Raw genomic sequence first — 18897 nt, 5'->3', positions numbered from 1 at the left:
GAAAATTCACATGTATTAAAATGATGGAAGTAACAATGAAATATTATTTTTTGAAAATCTCGAAACGCCCGAAAAGCCCTATAGATGGCTCGGCTCGGAATTCTAGGCCCAAAATATTTACACGCCGGGCCAGGCTAGGCTTAAATATTTACGTAGCGGGTTTGGGCCGAGCCGGGCCAGCCCGAATTGACACTCCCAGCTATAGATGTATATAATATATTGTGAATGTTTTAGTTGAAGTTATGTTTTCCGTTTTTCCTTAACTTTCATATTCTTTTAATTCCCAGTATGATACTATATAGTCTATAGTCTCAAAGATTGTATGTGAACTCAAATAAAGAACTATATTTATTAATGTTTAAGAAACTATCTAAAAACTTAAGTTCTCTCTCAAACACAATTTCTAAAACTCACAAAGGTATGCAACACTATATATATATATATATATATATATATATATATATATATATATATATATATATCCTAAAATCGTTAGTAAAACAACATATCTTTATCCTAATCTTATCTCTATTAGGAACTTCAATAACTTAGGCTTAACTTTCATGTTTATCTCCAACAGATACAAATTATACTGCTATATATATTTGTAGAAGCCGGAAAACCGGACTGACATAAACGATAAAATAAAAGCGATGTTAAGGAAATAAACGAATGTAAAAGACGAATACAAGAACGATAAGAAATCGTATTCGCGAAGAGACATGGAGTCGAGATATGATCTATTTCCTTAACTCAAAATATTCGCTCCGTTAGTGAGACGAGACTGTACGAATATAGAGTCTCATGATACAACCATGGCAGACGAATCACGCCTCACTCGTGATTGCCCTATCGAACTATAAACTCTACGAAACACTCTCGTATTTAAGACTTACGCTAAGGGATACGAATCACGCCTCACTCCTAATGGCTATAAATGGATCCAACAATATTCTCTAATTCTATTTCTATACCTAAACATTCGTTGAAAAAATACCTAAAGATTCTACCTAGAAACAAAACCTAAAAACTTAAGCACCTAAACATTTAAAGTCTTGTCTCCGTCTAGTCTCATTCATCATAGATTCTCCAATTTCCATTGTCTAAAGGTAAGATTATCTAATAAGTTCTTCTAGGATCAAATAAATACAAAACATAGATGTTAATAGTATTTTAGTTAAAAGGTTATGGATTTTGAGATTTGAGTTGGATGCTTTTTTGGAATGCTTACAGGTCTTCGTTAGGTTGATTTGATTATCAAAAGTCTGCTCTTTTGCTATAATGTATTTTTTGTTCTCTAAGAAACGTCTTTGTTTTAAGAATATTCTTTTACTTCTCTGTATATATGAACGTTGAACATTCAGATCTTTGTTTATATTTCATAGCTTTCACGTCGTTTGAGTATAATGGGGTCAAGCTCAGATGTAGTATCTTCTACAATTGCGAAAAAGTGGAGAGAGCATCCACCTTCTTCGTATTCCCTCAAGGTTGACAACTTCATACAACTGGAGAAGTTCGCATCAACCTCTGATGATAAATATCAATCTCGTCTTTTCTCCTCTGGTGGATATAACTGGTACGGCTCATCTACTCATTTAGCGTACGCGTTGAGACTAACAAGCCATACTTTTTAACACATGGATTGTTGTTATTTAATTACATATTAAGGCATTAATATGTTATCTATAAAAACAGGAAGCTGCTCGTATACCCAAAAGGGAACGAAAAGGACAATGGAAAAGGCTTCATTTCGATGTATGTGGCAATAGGCAGCAAAAGCTTGACATCGGCACCACAACGTGAGGTGTTTGCGGAACTTATCTTCTTTGTCTACAACAAGAAAGAAAAGAAATACCTTACTATTCAAGGTAGCTACTTACCATGCGCCCTCTCTCTCTGTATATATGCTTATTCACATAAATTTCAGTCATAAATATATCACTACAAGAAAACAAGCCGAATTCCGACGGAGGTTCCGACGGACATCAATGTCGTCGGACGTTTGTGACGGATTACCGACCAATTTCCGACGAAATCCAAAAATTTGAAGTCGTCGGAATTCCGTCGGCCATTTCCGACGGAATTCCGACGAACCATGGGTCGTCGGAATTTTCCGACGACTTTTCGACGACATTCCGATAAAAAATGTAACTGTTGTAGTCGTCGGAAATTCGTCGGAATATACCGACGAACTTCCGACGACATTCCGATTAACAGTACAGTCGTCGGTATTCCGTCGGAATTTTCCGACGAATTTTCGACGAACCATGTGACCGTTGCCGACAAATATATATGACCGTTGTATAGCCGTTTGAGATTGGACAATACCGACGGAATTCCGACGGACTGCTTTACATCCGTCGGAATTTTGTCGGAAAGTCGTCGGAGGGCCGTAAGCAATTTCCTATAAATACAACCCCTCCTCATTCAACTCATTCACACTTCATTCTCTCTTCATTCTCTTTAGTCATAACAATTCCGTGAAAATCATGTCTTCAGAAGTTTATTATCGTTCGTGGATGGATAAACTTCATTTGGATCCGAACACCAATTTGCTTACAGAAGAATACGTTCAAGGGATTGGAGAATTCTTGAGGCTTGTTCAACAGCAACCGGATGCAAAAAGTGGTATGTTAAGATGTCCCTGCTCTACTTGCAATAATAATAAGGTTATAAAAGAATTTGATGTTTGGACTCATTTGTATATGAAAGGGTTTTCACGTAATTATAAAGTTTGGTACCTTCATGGGGAAACTGGTTATGAATATGGTAGTACTAGCGAACCTCAGCCTGTTAGTGAACTTCAGCCTGATATTAGGTCAGAAGAATCTAGAACGGATATAGATTATGGTGTAGGTACTGAGCAGATGGTACATGATCATTATAGAGGGGAAGAACCAAATCCCGAATCTAGGAAAACAACCTTTGTATCAAAATTGTAGAGATGGTCATTCAGTCTTATCATCTGCAACTAGATTAATGGGTATTAAGACAGACTATAATTTGGCTGAAGAATGTATGGATGCGATTACTGATTTTGTCAAAGGTATTCTACCTGAGGATAACCTTGCACCGGGTTCATACTACAAGGTTCAGAAACTTGTTGTCGGTCTTCAACTACCGTATGAAGTGATAGATATATGTATTGACAACTGCATGATCTACTAGAGAGCGGATGAGACACGGAATGTATGCAAATTTTGTGGGAAACCTCGTTATCAAGAGACGAGGGGAAGAGTTCCGATCCTATTCAAAAGAATGTGGTATTTGCCTTTGACGGAAATATTGAAGAGGTTGTATCAGTGTGAGCGCACAGCAAAAGCAATGAGATGGCATGCAGAGCATTCCACAAATGGTGAGATTAGACATCCTTCAGATGCGAAGGCTTGGAAACATTTACAGTCAACATATCCAGAATTTGCGGAAGAGAGAAGAAATGTTTATCTTGGATTATCTACTGATGGTTTCAGCCCACTTGGAAAGCATGGAAGACAGTATTCTCTATGGCCAGTTATTGTGACACCGTACAACTTACGGCCGAGCTTGTGCATGCGACGAGAGTTTTTGTTTCTCTCAATTCTCGTCCCCGGGCCAGATCATCCTAAAAGATCACTAGATGTGTTTCTTCAACCACTGATATATGAGTTGCAACAACTATGGGCGCATGGTTTTGAGACATACGATGTTTCGTGCAAATAAAACTTTCAGATGCGGGCAGTACTTATGTGGACAATAAGTGACTTTCCAGCATATGGTATGTTATCTGGATGGACAACACATGGGAGGCTATCATGTCCATATTGTCAAGATGACACAGATGCTTTCCAACTAAAGAACGGAAGGAAAACGTGTTGGTTTGACTGTCACAGGCGATTTCTACCACCTGATCATCCATACCGCAGGAGTAAGACTTCGTTTACGAAGAACAAGCAGGTGTTTGATGGTCCACCTGAGGAAGTTAGTGGGAAAGATTTGTTGAAGCAGTTTAGGTATTTTGATGCAGAAAGGACGCCAGATGTAGGTGGACATGAAAACATTCGAGTCAGTGCGGTTGGAGAGCTACATAACTGGCACAAAAAGAGTATTTTCTGGGATCTGCCATATTGGGAGAGTCATCTATTGCGGCATAATTTAGATGTCATGCATATTGAGAAGAACTTCTTCGACAATCTGATGAACACAGTCCTTAACATCCAAGGTAAAACGAAGGATAATTTGAAGTCAAGGTTGGATTTAGTCGATATCTGTGATCGTTCTGAACTTCACGTTGATGAGAACGGTACGGCCCCTTTTCCCATTTATCGGCTGGATGGTGCTAGAAAAGAAGAGTTCTTTGATTGGATTACAGATAAAGTGAAATTTCCTGACGGATATGCATCAAATTTGGGGAACTGCGTTGATAGAAGCGAAGGAAAGTTTACTGGCTTGAAGAGTCATGATTGTCATGTAATTATGCAGCGCCTCCTTCCGTTTGCTTTTTCAGCATTATTGCCACGTAATGTTCATGAAGCAATTGCAGGTATCTTATATTTTTACAATTTAATTTATTTTTATATTTAACAATTATGCTTATAAAAACTTAATACTTACGAAAATTATGTCTTTTATCTATGTAGGGATTAGTGTTTTCTTCTGCGACTTATGCAGCAGAGTAGTGACTGAAGAGAGTATTAATAATTTGAAGACAAACGCACCAGTCAGCATGTGCAACCTTGAGAAGATATTTCCTCCATCATTCTTTGATGTAATGGAACATCTTGCTATTCATCTCGCAAGAGAATTGGAACTTGGTGGTCCTGTGCAGTACAGATGGATGTATATTTTTGAGCGTTATATGCATCATCTGAAGAAGATGGTTAAAAATCAAAGCAGGGTGGAAGAATCTATAGTGGCACAGGTGATCAATGAAGAAACTGCAATCTTTTCTGAAAATTATTTTCCACCAGAAGTGCATACAAAACACCGAAGACCTGCTCGGCATGATGATAGAGGGGAGAGAGCAACATATCATGTTACTGTCCCAAGCATGTTCAAGGAAATAGGACGACTTAGTGGAAAATTCACGAAGCAGAGACTTACGGACACTGAGCACGCTCATTTGCAAACATATTTGCTCACTGTGAAGATGTTCTACAATATGAGAGGTAAAAATATTTATTCATTTATTGTTAGAAAATATTTATTCATTTATTGTTAGATTAATATTCAATAAATTTATTTCATATTGATAATATTTTTGTATATAGTGTATATATGGCGGAGTTGCGTATGACTCACATGCATGCAACAGAAGATGAGCTTCGACAACTTAGAGATAACGGATTTGCTGCGTGGCTTCGTAGTTATGTGAGTCATATATCATATTATCCTATGCAAATGATTAGTTTAAATTTAATATAAACTAAATAACTTTTCAATCATATATGTTTTTAATTTATAGGTGAATGATGGTTTGGCCAGAGGTCTTGTGTTCGATGATTGGATACGCGAATTTGTGCAGGAACCAAACTATGTGGTCAAATCATATCCTAAATTTTGTACGCGAGGATATGCATTCACAAGGAAAAGTCATTCTAAGACAACATATGATTCTGGTGTTTCATCTTCTTCCGGTGACGATGTCTACTACGGCAACATAAAAGAAATATTAGAAATCCAATTTCCTGGAATGGTTGGATTGTGTTGTGTAGTATTCTATTGTGATTGGTATGACACCACCCCAGATAGAGGAGTGAAGATTGATGCGTTTGGTGTTACATCAGTTCATTCGCGGCGGAAACTTCAATATTATGATCCCTTCATTCTTGGTTCGCAAGCTGATCAGGTATGTCAATCTATTCATAATTTTTTACCAATATAATTAATTAATGTTATATATTTTACTAATACTTGTATAATTGATATGTATAGGTGTGCTACATAAGTTACCCTCGGGTGACGTACAGAGACGATCCATGGGTTACTGTAACGCAAATCAACCCAAGAGGACGAGTGGATGGAACTTCTGATGATGATGAACCATTGCAACCAGAGTCTACCAGCAACGCCCAGGCAGTTGAAGATTTGGAAAATGTTCAGCTTGTTGAGAATTTGACTGTGTTTGGACATGATGTTGTTGTACATTCGGAGCCAGAAGCCGAGGTTGGGGAGTTTGATGAAGATTCAGAAGATTCTGATTAGTTTTTTTTTTTTTATTGGTCCGTCGGAAATCCCTCCCAATATACCGACGACATAGCGACGACCAAGGGTTTCGTTGAAGTTTGTAAAGGTCGTCGGTAATTCGTCGGTATATACCGATGACATTCTGACGAACTAGACAAGTTCGTCGGAATGTCGTCGGTATATTCCGACGAATTACCGACGACATGTGTTTCTAAAAAAATTCAATCATAAAAATCTAAAAATTTAGATGCCAAAACTATGAAAATAACACATAATAAGTGTTTAGTATAGTATTAGATCGCAACCGTTCAAATATAACAACTCATTAAAATATTTATGTATGCATATCATTGTTTTCATAACATCTCATCTTAACACTCATATACTTATACAATCATATTCATATAATCTTACATTACAAAAAATGTTGTTGTGTAAAATTGTGTTATAAAAACATTTTTATTGTTAAATCTTTATGCAAATACTATATATCTTATCAAAGATATGGATTTTGCATTTAGAAACTTGTAATCAACACCCTAAACACTAAGTCGTCGGAATTCCGTCGGAATATACTGACGGACACATTCCGTCGGAATATGCTGACGGACACATTCCGTCGGAATATACTAACGGACACATTCCGTCGGAAATCCAATTTGCCCAGGAGAACCAAACCGCGTGAAAATTTTCGCGAATCGTCATTTGGTATATTTTAATTATACCGACGGAATACTGACGAACCCGTGTCCGTCGGAATCTTCGGATATAATAACCCTTCTCCTTCCTTCTTCGTTATTTCCGCCTCTCTCTCTCAAAACGATCTCTCTCCGGCGATTTCTCCATCTCTCCGGCGATTCCGGCCCTTCTCCACCTCTCTTCACCGGCGAATCCTCTTCTCACCCTCATATCTCTTCCCCAAACCCCAAATCATGTAAGAATAACCCCAAACCTTCTTTTATATCAATTGTTTAGGGTTTTGGAAGTTAGATCTCGGATTTTAGGTTGTTTGATTGAAAATTTTAGGATTGAATGGATAGTTTAGGATATATAAGTTAGGATTGTTGTTTGGATTGTTGTTTTAGTTTTTTTTGGAATTTTTTTTTTTTGTTAAAATTCTAAACGTTTTAATATTTTTAAAACGTTTTTTGATTTTTAAAAACGTTTTTAAAGTTTCCAGTAATGAAATATATATAATAAAAAAAAAATTTAAAATTTTTGAAAAATATTTAACAACATTTTTCTATAGTTATAAATTTTTTATAATTTTGTATACATATATATATATATATATATATATATATATATAAATCATGTATAATAAAAATTTTAAAATTTTTTATAATTTTTTATAAGTTTCCACTAATAAACTATGTATAATAAAACGTTTTTTAAAAAAAATTATAAATATTTAACAACATTTTTCTACATTTATAAATTTTTTATAATTGTGTATACATATATATATATAAATCATGTATAATAAAATATTTTAAATTTTTTATTATTTTTTATAAGTTTCTAGTAATAAACTATGTATAATAAAAGGTTTAATAGTTTTTTTAAAAACGTTTATAAAACATTTTGTAAATATATAAATGAAAATATTAAAAATAGAAATGATTTGAAAATATTTGTGATGTATTAATTTTTTTTTTAGGGCCGAGGATGAACTCCGCCCCGCAGCCCGTCTTCGACGTAGTTCGGTGAGCAGTTCCCGTGCATCGGGATCGTCTCATGACTCGGTTCCCGCATATATTCCCGCTCCAGCTCCCGCTGCCCCTCGCGCTGCTGCTCAACAGGATCCGGGGGTCATCCCAGTTCAACTATTGGTTCAACAACCAGGTCGAGAGCATCTCCCGGTTCTCCAACCCAACCCACGACGAGGACATAGCACTTGGTTAGTATTTTTTTTATTTGTACCATTATGTTTTTTTCCTTTAATTAACTTGCTAACTTGTATTTTTTTAAAAGGTTCACCAAGTCGAAAAATGGCATTAGCCGGAGCATCAACCAGATGATGTACTCCATGCTCCGTTTTGGATATCCAAAGTGGAGTGTGATCCCTTCCGACGAACGAGAGTTGTGGTTTTGTCAGTTTGCGGTATAGTAACTCTTCATTTTTTTAAAGTTTTTACATTTTTTTAAATATATTTACTTATTAAATTATGTTTGTTTTGTAGCAAGAGTTCAACTGGCACTCCGATCTTACGGAAACAGTCCGTAAGAAATTCAACGAAAAGGCCATGGACTCTTATACGAAGCAGATAAACGCGTGGAAGACAGTTTGGCAGAAGAACAAGAGGCCACGGTTCATCAACGGGAAGGTGTGGGAGCAATTGATAGCTCATTGGGAGAAGGAAGAAACTGCAGAGACGTCTTCTAGGAACTCCAAGAACCGGAAGAGCGATCGTGGCGGGAAAGGTATGTATGTGCACAACCTCGGCGCTTGCTCTATGTCTACTAAGGAGGATGAACTTGTAAGTTTTTTTTATTATTATTTATCTTTATATTTTTTAAATAAATATTTTATATATTCCTTGGCTAATAATGGCGGTTTTTTTAGATCGAAGCAAATGACGGTAATCCCGTTGATCGTCTCCAACTCATTAAGGTGGCTCACACTAACAAGACGAAGGGTCAAATTCAGGACCCCGTGATCAAAGGTGTCGTTGATTTGGTGGAAGCTGAAATAGTATCTCAATCTCAGTCTCTCTCTGATGACGGCGATTCTACGGGAGCTTCAACCAACTTCTCTCTATTGCAAATAAATGAGATGGTTGAAAAGGTAATTTTTTTTATTAATATATTTTTTTATAATGTCGATTACTAACTTGTCCCTATTTACTAACTTTAAATATTTTTGTAGGCGGTTCCTAAAAGGAAAGGAGGCCGTTTAGTTGGGTTGGCCCGCCGTGCTTCTTCGTATCCGGCATCTTCTTCGCAAGCTCCGTATGCCGATCCCATGATTCTCGAGGAGCTACATGACAAAGATGAACGGATTGGGGCATTGGAGGAGCAGAACACCACTATCCTTTCTGAGAATGCCACTATCCGTTCGGAGAATGCCACTATCCTTGCTGAGTTGGCATCCCAGAAGAAGTTCAACACCGAGATAATGCAGAAGCTAGATCGTTTGATGTCTTCGAGTTCATCTTAGTTTTTTCGGTTTTTTAAAACTTTCTGAATGTTTTTTTTTTCTATTTCGGTTTGTATGAATTTTAAACTTTCTGAATGTTTTTTTCTATTTCGGTTTGTATGAATTTAAATTCTATAATATTATTAGTTTTAAATTTCTGATTTTTTTAATTTATTAATTAATTTTTAATATAAAAAATATATATAAAAATGCAAAATTAATTCATTTTTAAAATTGGTATATTCCGACGAACTCTGGGCGTCGGAATATACCGACGGACAACGGTTCCTCGGAATATACCGACGAACCAACATCCGTCGGAATTTACCGACGAACCAATATCCGTCGGAATATACCGACGAACAAATATCCGTCGGTATATTCCGACGAACCAATGTCCGTCGGTATATTCCGACGAACCAACGTTGTATATTCCGACGAACCAACGTCCGTTGGAATATACCGAGGAATCCACTACATCGGAATTGTCCGAGGAACGTTCTCCGTCGGTACATAGTTTTTCCGATGAACTCTGGTCTCGTGTGTCCGCATCGTAATATCGTCGGAAGTTCGTCAGAATGACGTTTCTCGGTATTCGTCAGAAAGTCGTTGGAAGTTCTGACGAAATTCCGACGAATTTTTTTTTGCCGACAAAACGATACCGACGGACAGGTTCGTTAGAAATTCGTTGGAATCTGTCTATTCCGACGAATTTCTGACGATTTCGGCCATCAGAATCCCCATGTTTTCTTGTAGTGTATATTTTATATGTTCAGATGTAGAAGTAAATAGGTTCAATGCCCTTAAAACGGTGTGGGGGTTGCAGCAAGTTCTTTCATCTGATTCATTCAATAACCCTGAAAGCGGTTACGTATTTGAAGGAGATCAGTGTGAGTTTGGTGTTGATGTCATTGTTCCTTCACCCCGTAGCAATTGGGAGATTCTTTCTTTTAATGAGAAACTACGGAACCCGAAGTTCTCTTGGTCTGTTAAGAAATTTTCTCAGTTAAAAGAGGATAAATACATATCAAACACTTTCTCAGTGGGAGCAAGGAAATGGTGAGTATATATATAGTATTGGACAAACTAGTATATGTCTTTATACACATGCATATGGGTTTGTGTTTGTACGAATGGTACGTAGACAAGTTTCTAAAAGCATCTTTTAACGCGGTATACTAACGCGTTTCTTGAGGAGTGAACCCCGCGCTTTTGATAAAAACGGGTTTCATAATTCGCGAGGAATGGTTTCGGTCTGTTTCTTACACTATTTTGCGGGTCCCACGACACGTGGCGGCCCCCGATTGGTTCTATTTTTAATTTTTTTTAATCAGATAAATCAAAAATAAAAAAAATAAAAAATTTAGAAACCCAAAACGGGTTTCACCCAATAATCATGCTCTAATAATTGCTATTTTCTAGGGTTCTGTGGCTGTATCCGAAGGGTGGCTCTGGAGAAGATGGCAAATGGCTATCCCTCTATCTGCAATCAGCTGATAGTGATAAACCAAAAGCAGATGAGAAGATTTTGGCGCAAGCAAATTTGCGAGTTCTAGACCCACTTGGATCCAATCATATTGAAGTCAAACGTATCTTCTAATTAAACACTGTTGCATTAATTATCAGTCTTCTAGCGAGATATATTGACTATTTATTTACTTGCAGTGAACAACTGGCACGTAGAACAAAACCTTGGATGGGGCAGGACTCGGTTTCTGTCTTTAGCTGAACTTCGGAAGGTTTACTTGGACAAGGAAGACGCGTTGAAAGTTGAGATTGAATTTGAAGTTGTTTCTTCCACCAAATATTATCCCATTATCTAGCACTATAATTATTCTGCCATCTAGCACTATAATTATTCTGCTATCAGACGATGCTATGTCTTCCATTTTTTTTTAATTATCACTCGAATTCTGTAGTTTCCACCGAATACGGTTCTATGAAAGAAAACTTCCCTTTGCAGTTTTTATTATTCAGGAACACCACAAGTACCGCAACTCTTAACTACTTGCTACGACATGTAACACTTAACAGAAGAACTAAACAGATTGTTAAAATGGTACCCTAGTACAGAAGATTATATGACAAAACAAGTTTTAAATTCTGATTAATTGTGAAGCTTTGAACATTCGTCACTCAAATTTTCATACCAACTTCGAACCATACCGCGCCGTCTTAGAGGACGACATAGGAAACTGTAAGACATACGACTCACATGCAGTGCCGTCCCATAACTTGGAGTAGCCTAAATAATATGTGGCCTCTTATATAAATTACCAACAATAAATAGTAACTCTCAACCAATACAAGTGTATAAAGTCATCGAGTGGTTAAATTAAAAACTATGTTAGACATCAAGAGAATCGAACTATGGTATGCTAACTCACATAGACTATTAATTAAAAGGATCGAACTATGTTAGACTTCAAGAGGATGAACTATGGATCAACTTTACGATTAGTGACGAAGCTAAGAATAAGTACGATAGCATACCCGTCATATGGTATGCTAACTCAAATCAAGAGGATCTACAGTTATGGTATGCATATATAGTGTTTAATTAGTTCGATCCTCTTTGTAGGATTAGTGATCGACCTATGGTATGCTAACTATAAATCAAACTAGTTAACTATCTGACCTAACTAATATTCTACTAGCCGGCCCGTCCTTGCTTTGCTTGAACATCCCTTGATTGATTAATTTAAGCTTGTGGCCTAAGCAGATGCTTTACTTGCTTTAAAGTAAGGACGAGCCTGATCACATACGCTGTCCAATGAGATACTTCCTACTTACGTTTTTAAAAAGAAACGTTTTTAAAGTTTTTACACAAGAAGATATTTTAAATTTTAATTATAATAGTATTATTTTTTGTCCTTACCTATTTTTTTTTTACAATTTTAGCTAATTAAAATTTACTAAATATTATTTAATAAAAGGCATTAAAATGTAAAAAAAATATTTTTTGAACCATTTTTTCTAAAACATAAATTATTTTAAAACGGTGAATATTTGTTACTTAATAATCCAACATTACAAGTAGGTCTGGGCACATATCGGACATTCAGGTTTTTGATGGTATTTGTGACTTGCTTCGTATGTAACAAATATCTAATTTTTTGATTTGCTTTGTTTCAGAAAAATACTGATATTCGAAAAAACGGATATCCGGAAAATAAATAGATATTTGCGGATTTAGGAATACTTACGGATATTTCATATGTTTTGATCAATACAAATAATCTTAAAATTTTGATACAAATTTGTTTTGTAAAATATATTTTTGCATGATATATAAGATAAAAATTAAAAGAATCAGTGAACCTACATATTTTGTAATTTTTTTTAACTTAGTTAACAATTATAATAACACAAAACTTAAGAAGAAAATTATAATTTTCATAAATGTTTCTCTTCCTTTTATGTAATACTTTCATATCAGTAATAATGTGAATAGAATTTGTCAAATCATTTTTAAAATAATAATTTTATAATTTTATACATTTAAAACTTTAAATATAATCAAGATATACTTGTATTTATATATTACCGGATCGGATCGGATATCCGTTTTCCAAAATTTTAATATTTGTGATTTGCTTCGATTTTAACGTATATCGATTTTTAGTATTTACTTTGCTTCAAAATTTTACAGATATCCGGAATTTTTGGATCGAATCGAAACAAATAACAAATCTAATCAAATTTAACAGATAAAAATGTCTGTCCCTAGCTACAAGAATCTCATATTAGTTTTAAGTTTAAGATCACCCGCAGTGATGGGTAATTCTTAGAGTACCTAACCACTAATAATATTTAAAAAAAATGAAAAAAGAAGTTAGAGAAATGCATGATAAAGAGAGATAGAGAGAATCGTACCTTTTTCAAGGGACTCTTGCAAAGAATTCAAGAGACGTACGTCAATGTGTCGTACTATAACTAGCTTAGTTTCTTTTATTTATTTTAAGTAATCATTTATGATAAGTTGTTATTATTATTACTAGTATGTGAACCCCGGCGGTCCACGAGGGAAATTATATTAATTTTAAATACAACTTAAAACTATTAATTATATATATTTTGGTTGGTAATCTCAATGGGTGTGAATTATAGGTATTGAGTTACACACCTCATTTTATAAAATAAAACAATTAAAATCTCATTTTTGTTCTACGATAAGATACAAGAATAGCAAATAGAGTTTTAATATTTAGTTTAATTTAAAAATACTAATTATATAAAAATATTTAGAATGAAAAAGATGATATTTGAAAATGAAAATCTCTTGTTAATTATATCTCTGAAATTGATGCTAGGATTAATATATTTATAGAATACATGATCGTGAAATAAGACGAAATAAATTGTTTTCAATGTGATGTTTTGAAAGGACCCATGTGTTTGTTATAAAATTAGTAACCAAAATAAATATACTTATTTTTCTAGAATTTCATTTCTTTGGTAAGATGTTTTCAGTATAAAATTCATAATTTTGGCTTGGTAATTTGTGATTAGTTAATATCATAAAAAGATATAAACGTAATTAATTTCATGTATTTCAAAACATTGTATTATTATTGTTTCTTGCCACCCTTTATCTCTTTCTAATAAATGTATATATTCATCTCAAATATTCTGAATTTTATTATCAATCATAAAAATATTTTCATAATGTTTTATAAAAGTAAATAACCTTCAAAGTTTATATAACATGCCAATATAAGGGTGAACATGTAAATTTAATGAGTAATCAGTTATAAAATATGAACATATATAATGATTGACTCGTGTATAAGCATTTTCTATAAAATATTATAACATTGATCAAATTTTAGGTTACACGTAATCTATTTATAAACTGAGACATCGAAAATTTTCTCTTATTAAAAGTAAGGTTAATATTTAATAAATGCAAATAAAAACTTCTATTTGTATGTGTTTTACCAAATATATTTTATAATTATTTAGAGTGATGAATCCCTCTCTCTCTTTTCTTCTTTTTCATTGTTTTTATGCTGGATTTTTCCAATGCGCACAACTTTTTATATAGAGACGAAAGGGTATAATAGTTAAAAATTTTAATTTTGTAATGGTTGATCGGATTGCAGTGGTTGATCAAATGTTGCAATGGTTAACTATTTCACTGCAATGGGATATTTAAATAGTTACAAATGTTTGTCTAAACAGTTACAATGATACTTTTAAACAATGAATGTTCATCTAAAAAATTACTCGGATTTGGTTAAATTATTGAAATGATTTAATTAAATTTTCAATAAACACTATATGTTAATTTCAAACATATTTATTAAAAATAAACATAAATCAGAGCTTGTACATATAATAAATTTTTTTGAAACTACACTTTAGAAACAATCGATAAAAAAAAGATTAATACTTTTTAATAATTTTAAAATATTTTAAAACATTAAATATCTTCAAATAACTGGACATTATAATATGTAATAAAAATATTTTATAAAAATTTAAATATATAGAACTGAAAAGATAAAATAATTATGATGTTTTTTTAATAACAAGATGCTATTACAAAATATAATGTATAAGAAAAATATACAAGCTTTTATAACATTATAAAATAAACTATATTGAAAAATCACATAATCCCAACTTTTCATGGCACTTTTGGCATCTTAAATTATGACCTTTCACAAATAAGCTATCTAGTAAATATTTTTTTAACATCATTATTTTATTGATATCAAATTAATATTACATAAAACATAAATTATATCAAACATGTTGTTAATAAGAACTTTTAACAAAGACAACAGATTTTTCTTAAAAAAAAATCCAGAATTAGTATGTTATTTTTCATGCATACACATAAATAAAATTCCATAAAATATTAGCCAAAAGGCGCGATTATTTCAGTGGTGGCTTTTCACACTAATTTTTTTTCTTTTTTGAGAAAGTTTCACACTAAAATTTGTTTCTACCAAATTTTAACAACCAGACTTTATCATATGATGCAAAATGTAAACATCATGAGAAACATCATGAGTGCACGTGCATCATGAATTAACAAAATCCATCTTGCTTCTATGAATCTTTTCTATCGATGACTTTGCGTAACTAAAAACTTGTACTAACACTCGCAAAAAAAAAATCCATAAATTGTAAACACATATGCAATAATGAATGCTCACTTTTACAATTCTCAGTTGGTGACTTTTCACCACACAAAAAGAAACTTATGTGCTTTTCTAAACTAACTCTAGAAACAAACACCCAACCTTTCATAAGTTAACACATGTCGATCTAATTTAAGAATATGTAAAGAGAAGAACACGTTCATGCATGCATCTCTTACGTTAACGACAGCGTTCGTTTTGTAACTTAAACCACCAACGCAATTCATGCGTCGTTTTGTAACTTAACCCAACAAAACATGTGAATGAATTATGAATACACATTAAAACGGATAACACCGATCTAGTCACCAATTTGTTTGGACTTTGGTAAACTACAATCAATTAACAATCTGAAAATATACAATTTTTTCTATAATGAAAAGATTCAATAAAAATGTTCAATGGTTCAGTTTGCGGAAAGATACAAACCCTAAGGAACACTTTTTGCTTAAGTGAAACTATGACATCATATTCAAGATCCTAAATGAAATTGTATCCATTAGAATAGAGATTATGAACAAACTCTACCGCTAGATTCATTTTTTTCTACAAAAATGTTGACATCATCGTTTAGATGAAAACATGTTTTGAATTGGGATCCAGTAAACACACAAAACTATGAAATTCTGGATGAGTTAAAATAACAGACAAAAAATGAATTTTGAGAATAACGTTATATTTCTGATCGTACGTAACTTCACAAAAACAATAAATTAAAAGAGCAATGGTGATGAGAGGGAGAAAGAGACAATATATAAATTTGCCAACCTATTATGAAAAGGTTCAATGGTAAATCTTTTGAAAAGATGCAACTTTTCTATTATGAAAAAGTTCAATGGTTGAATTTCTGAAAAGATGCAACTCTTCGAAAAATGAACATGTTTTTCGCTTAACAATTTTTTTAAAAGTTTTTATTATGAAAGAGTTCTCAAAAGATGCAATTCTTCAAAGAATGAACCTCTGTTTTGTTTAAATTAATAATTTTTTTTAAAAAAAAAATATTATGAAAAAGCTCAATGGTTAGACTTATAAAAACGTACAATTTTCTAATTATGAAAAGATTTAATGAAAGGGTTCAATGATTCAGTTTGTGAAAAGATACAACCCTTTTACGAATGAACACATCTTTTGTTTAAATAAAATGACATCATACTTGTGATTCTAAATAAGATTAGAACCCTTAGATTAGAGATTATGAGCAATTTCCACCGTCAGATTAAATTTTTATTTTTCTATAAAAAAAATGGTGATGTCAGCGAAAACAAAAAATGGGTTTGCTATATATCTAATTATATAAAGGAGAGATTCTCTCAACCCTCCTTCAGCCACGTCATAAAATAGAGATATGAGAGTTTGACACGTGTCTATCTTGCTAATGAGCTTCACTATTGTTTTATGTTAAAGGGCTTAAACGTTTGGGCTTGAAAAAATCCACAGACAAGGTCACGGCGTTCTCCTTCTTCGATAATGTCGACCTTAGATTAGTGCTATTCGTTTTCTCAAGCACGGAATGGAAAACAATGAAGGTTCAATCTCTGTTCTTGACGTTTCTTGGTTCATCTCCCCTATTCGTTACAAGATGAATCACAATTCGTCATTTAATGATCCTTATCTCCTTTCCAGGCGGCGGAACTCAACCTATAAAAAGGTCCGTCTCCATCCCATGAATATCATCTTCACCATCTTTCTAATCATACGAGAGAAACTTCTTTCAGTATTATATCTAACTCATCTGTCATACTCTCTGATTTGAAAGCGGATCGTTGTTTTTCCACCGTGGAGGTCCGACTTCTCAGGTTTTGGGAAGCTATAAAGTCAACCTTGAGGCCAGAAGTGTGAAGCGAGGCGGGTAGCTTATGGGTTTTCATGGCCGAGAGTTTCAGTCCCTAACAAAAGAAGCTTTCATCATCATCCTAGATTCTTATTAATGGAAATCAGTAAGTAAACTTTTCTTTTTCGTTCTTCCCGTGCACATGGAATTTACATTTGCTCAATTTTTTTTAATTTTGCTTATGTGTTTTTGACGACTGAAGATCAGAATCCGATTTCAAGTTATGGATCTGAAGATTAATCAAGCGCTGGCAATTGAATTTTTTTTTCATACCAACATAAATTCACAATTGAAGGCTTGGTGAAGTTTACGACCGCAGGTTAGCGTTTTGCATTTCATCCTTCTAAAAGTTTTTTGTTTCCGCATACGTTTCTATCGTTCGCTGATTTTGATTGGGTTGGTGATTTACATGTGAAGTTGTGGCTGATGACAAGTCGAAAACCGGAAGAAGCGGTCTAAGTCTCATTTTACGAAGCTTCTTTCCGGTATCCACATGTGTGTCACTGGTTTCATATGTTGTTTGCGTGTTTCGAACGGGTGTGGCGTGTTCTCCTGTAAATTGAGCTTCTATGGAGCGAAATTTGTGAATTCATGAAGGTAAGACCAAACAACTCTCTCTCCCTCTAACTCTTGCAAGGTGATGTTAGAATAATGTCGCTGTCTGGTGAAACTCCAGATTATGTTATGTATAGAAGATAATGATTCCACGTTCTTTATAGGTGTGTGTCAGATACGTAATTCTTTAGTATCCAAAGAAAACAGGTTACTTAAGAATCAGCGGTATCAGCTTCTAAATCTTTTCTTTCTTTTCTTTCTCTTATTTATATTATGAGATTAGTTTTTAACTTTATATCGACATGTTTGACAAAAAAAAACTTTATATTGACACAAAAAAAAAAAAAAAAAGAGTCAATATGCAGAGGAAAGAAAGGCGGAACAGAACTGAGGATTTTACATAGATCCACTTATTACTCTGTTCTTCTTATTCTTCTCCTGGTTTTTTCACATACTTAAAAATTATTGGCTTATCTTTTTAATAGGGTTCAAGTATATTCACGGCTAAATGATCCGAGTTTTTATTTTATTCAAGATCTTCTGGCCTTTCACGTTTACAAAAATTTTTTTGAAGAATCTACAACCAATTATTCTTCACTTATGTGTACATAAGCTCTAACAGTTGACTTCTCCGAAACATTTTTTTTAAAAAGGGTAAAAGACAATCTCTTGCATTTTATTTATGATTTCAGACAAGATCGTATATATATATTTGGTGTGGTAGTCTTATCATTGTTCTTTATATATGTCTTGATTGTTTCAACATATTCCTCAAAAAGATTTTTATTTCTCTGAACTATTTTCTGGTGTATGTAGTAGAAACCCTCCCCAAAGCAAAACAGGTGGTTGCATTTATTCACAGAGAAAACTCAGCAACAAGCTTCATCAGATTTGGGCCATTTGGCAGACCTGGAACATGCCTCTCGGCTTACGACGCCCGATAAATAATCTTAATGTAGGAAACTTCAACAAAAGATCGAAGGATCTGTGCAAAAGAAAAAGGATTGAAGTGTAGTCTAAAAAAAAGGATTGAAGGATATGTAAAGATTACGCAGGTA

At 33.7% G+C, this 18897-nt stretch overlaps 1 protein-coding gene across 1 annotated transcript; it reads left to right on the top strand.

The window, feature by feature from the left end:
* Window positions 1–738: 738 nt before the first annotated feature.
* On the top strand, window positions 739–11772 carry LOC106370046. The gene is made up of 5 exons (XM_048748619.1): window positions 739–1576; window positions 1696–1868; window positions 10078–10360; window positions 10724–10890; window positions 10967–11772. Exons 1-5 carry the CDS (start codon window positions 1407–1409, stop codon window positions 11122–11124), a joined length of 951 nt encoding a protein of 316 aa, XP_048604576.1. The 5' UTR covers window positions 739–1406; the 3' UTR covers window positions 11125–11772.
* The last annotated feature ends 7125 nt before the right edge of the window (window positions 11773–18897 follow it).

The sequence above is a fragment of the Brassica napus genome, chromosome C2, assembly GCF_020379485.1.
Source record: "Brassica napus cultivar Da-Ae chromosome C2, Da-Ae, whole genome shotgun sequence".
Lineage (NCBI taxonomy): Eukaryota > Viridiplantae > Streptophyta > Magnoliopsida > Brassicales > Brassicaceae > Brassica > Brassica napus.
This window is presented reverse-complemented; position numbering and strand designations above follow the sequence as displayed.

Excerpts from the sequence above, each read along its gene's own strand:
- LOC106370046 (XM_048748619.1), top strand. The coding sequence starts at position 1,407 with ATGGGGTCAAGCTCAGATGTAGTATCTTCTACAATTGCGAAAAAGTGG. Across the intron at positions 10,361-10,723 it reads TCAGTGGGAGCAAGGAAATG|GGTTCTGTGGCTGTATCCGA; the intron begins GTGAGTATATAT and ends GCTATTTTCTAG. Across the intron at positions 10,891-10,966 it reads CAATCATATTGAAGTCAAAC|TGAACAACTGGCACGTAGAA; the intron begins GTATCTTCTAAT and ends ATTTACTTGCAG.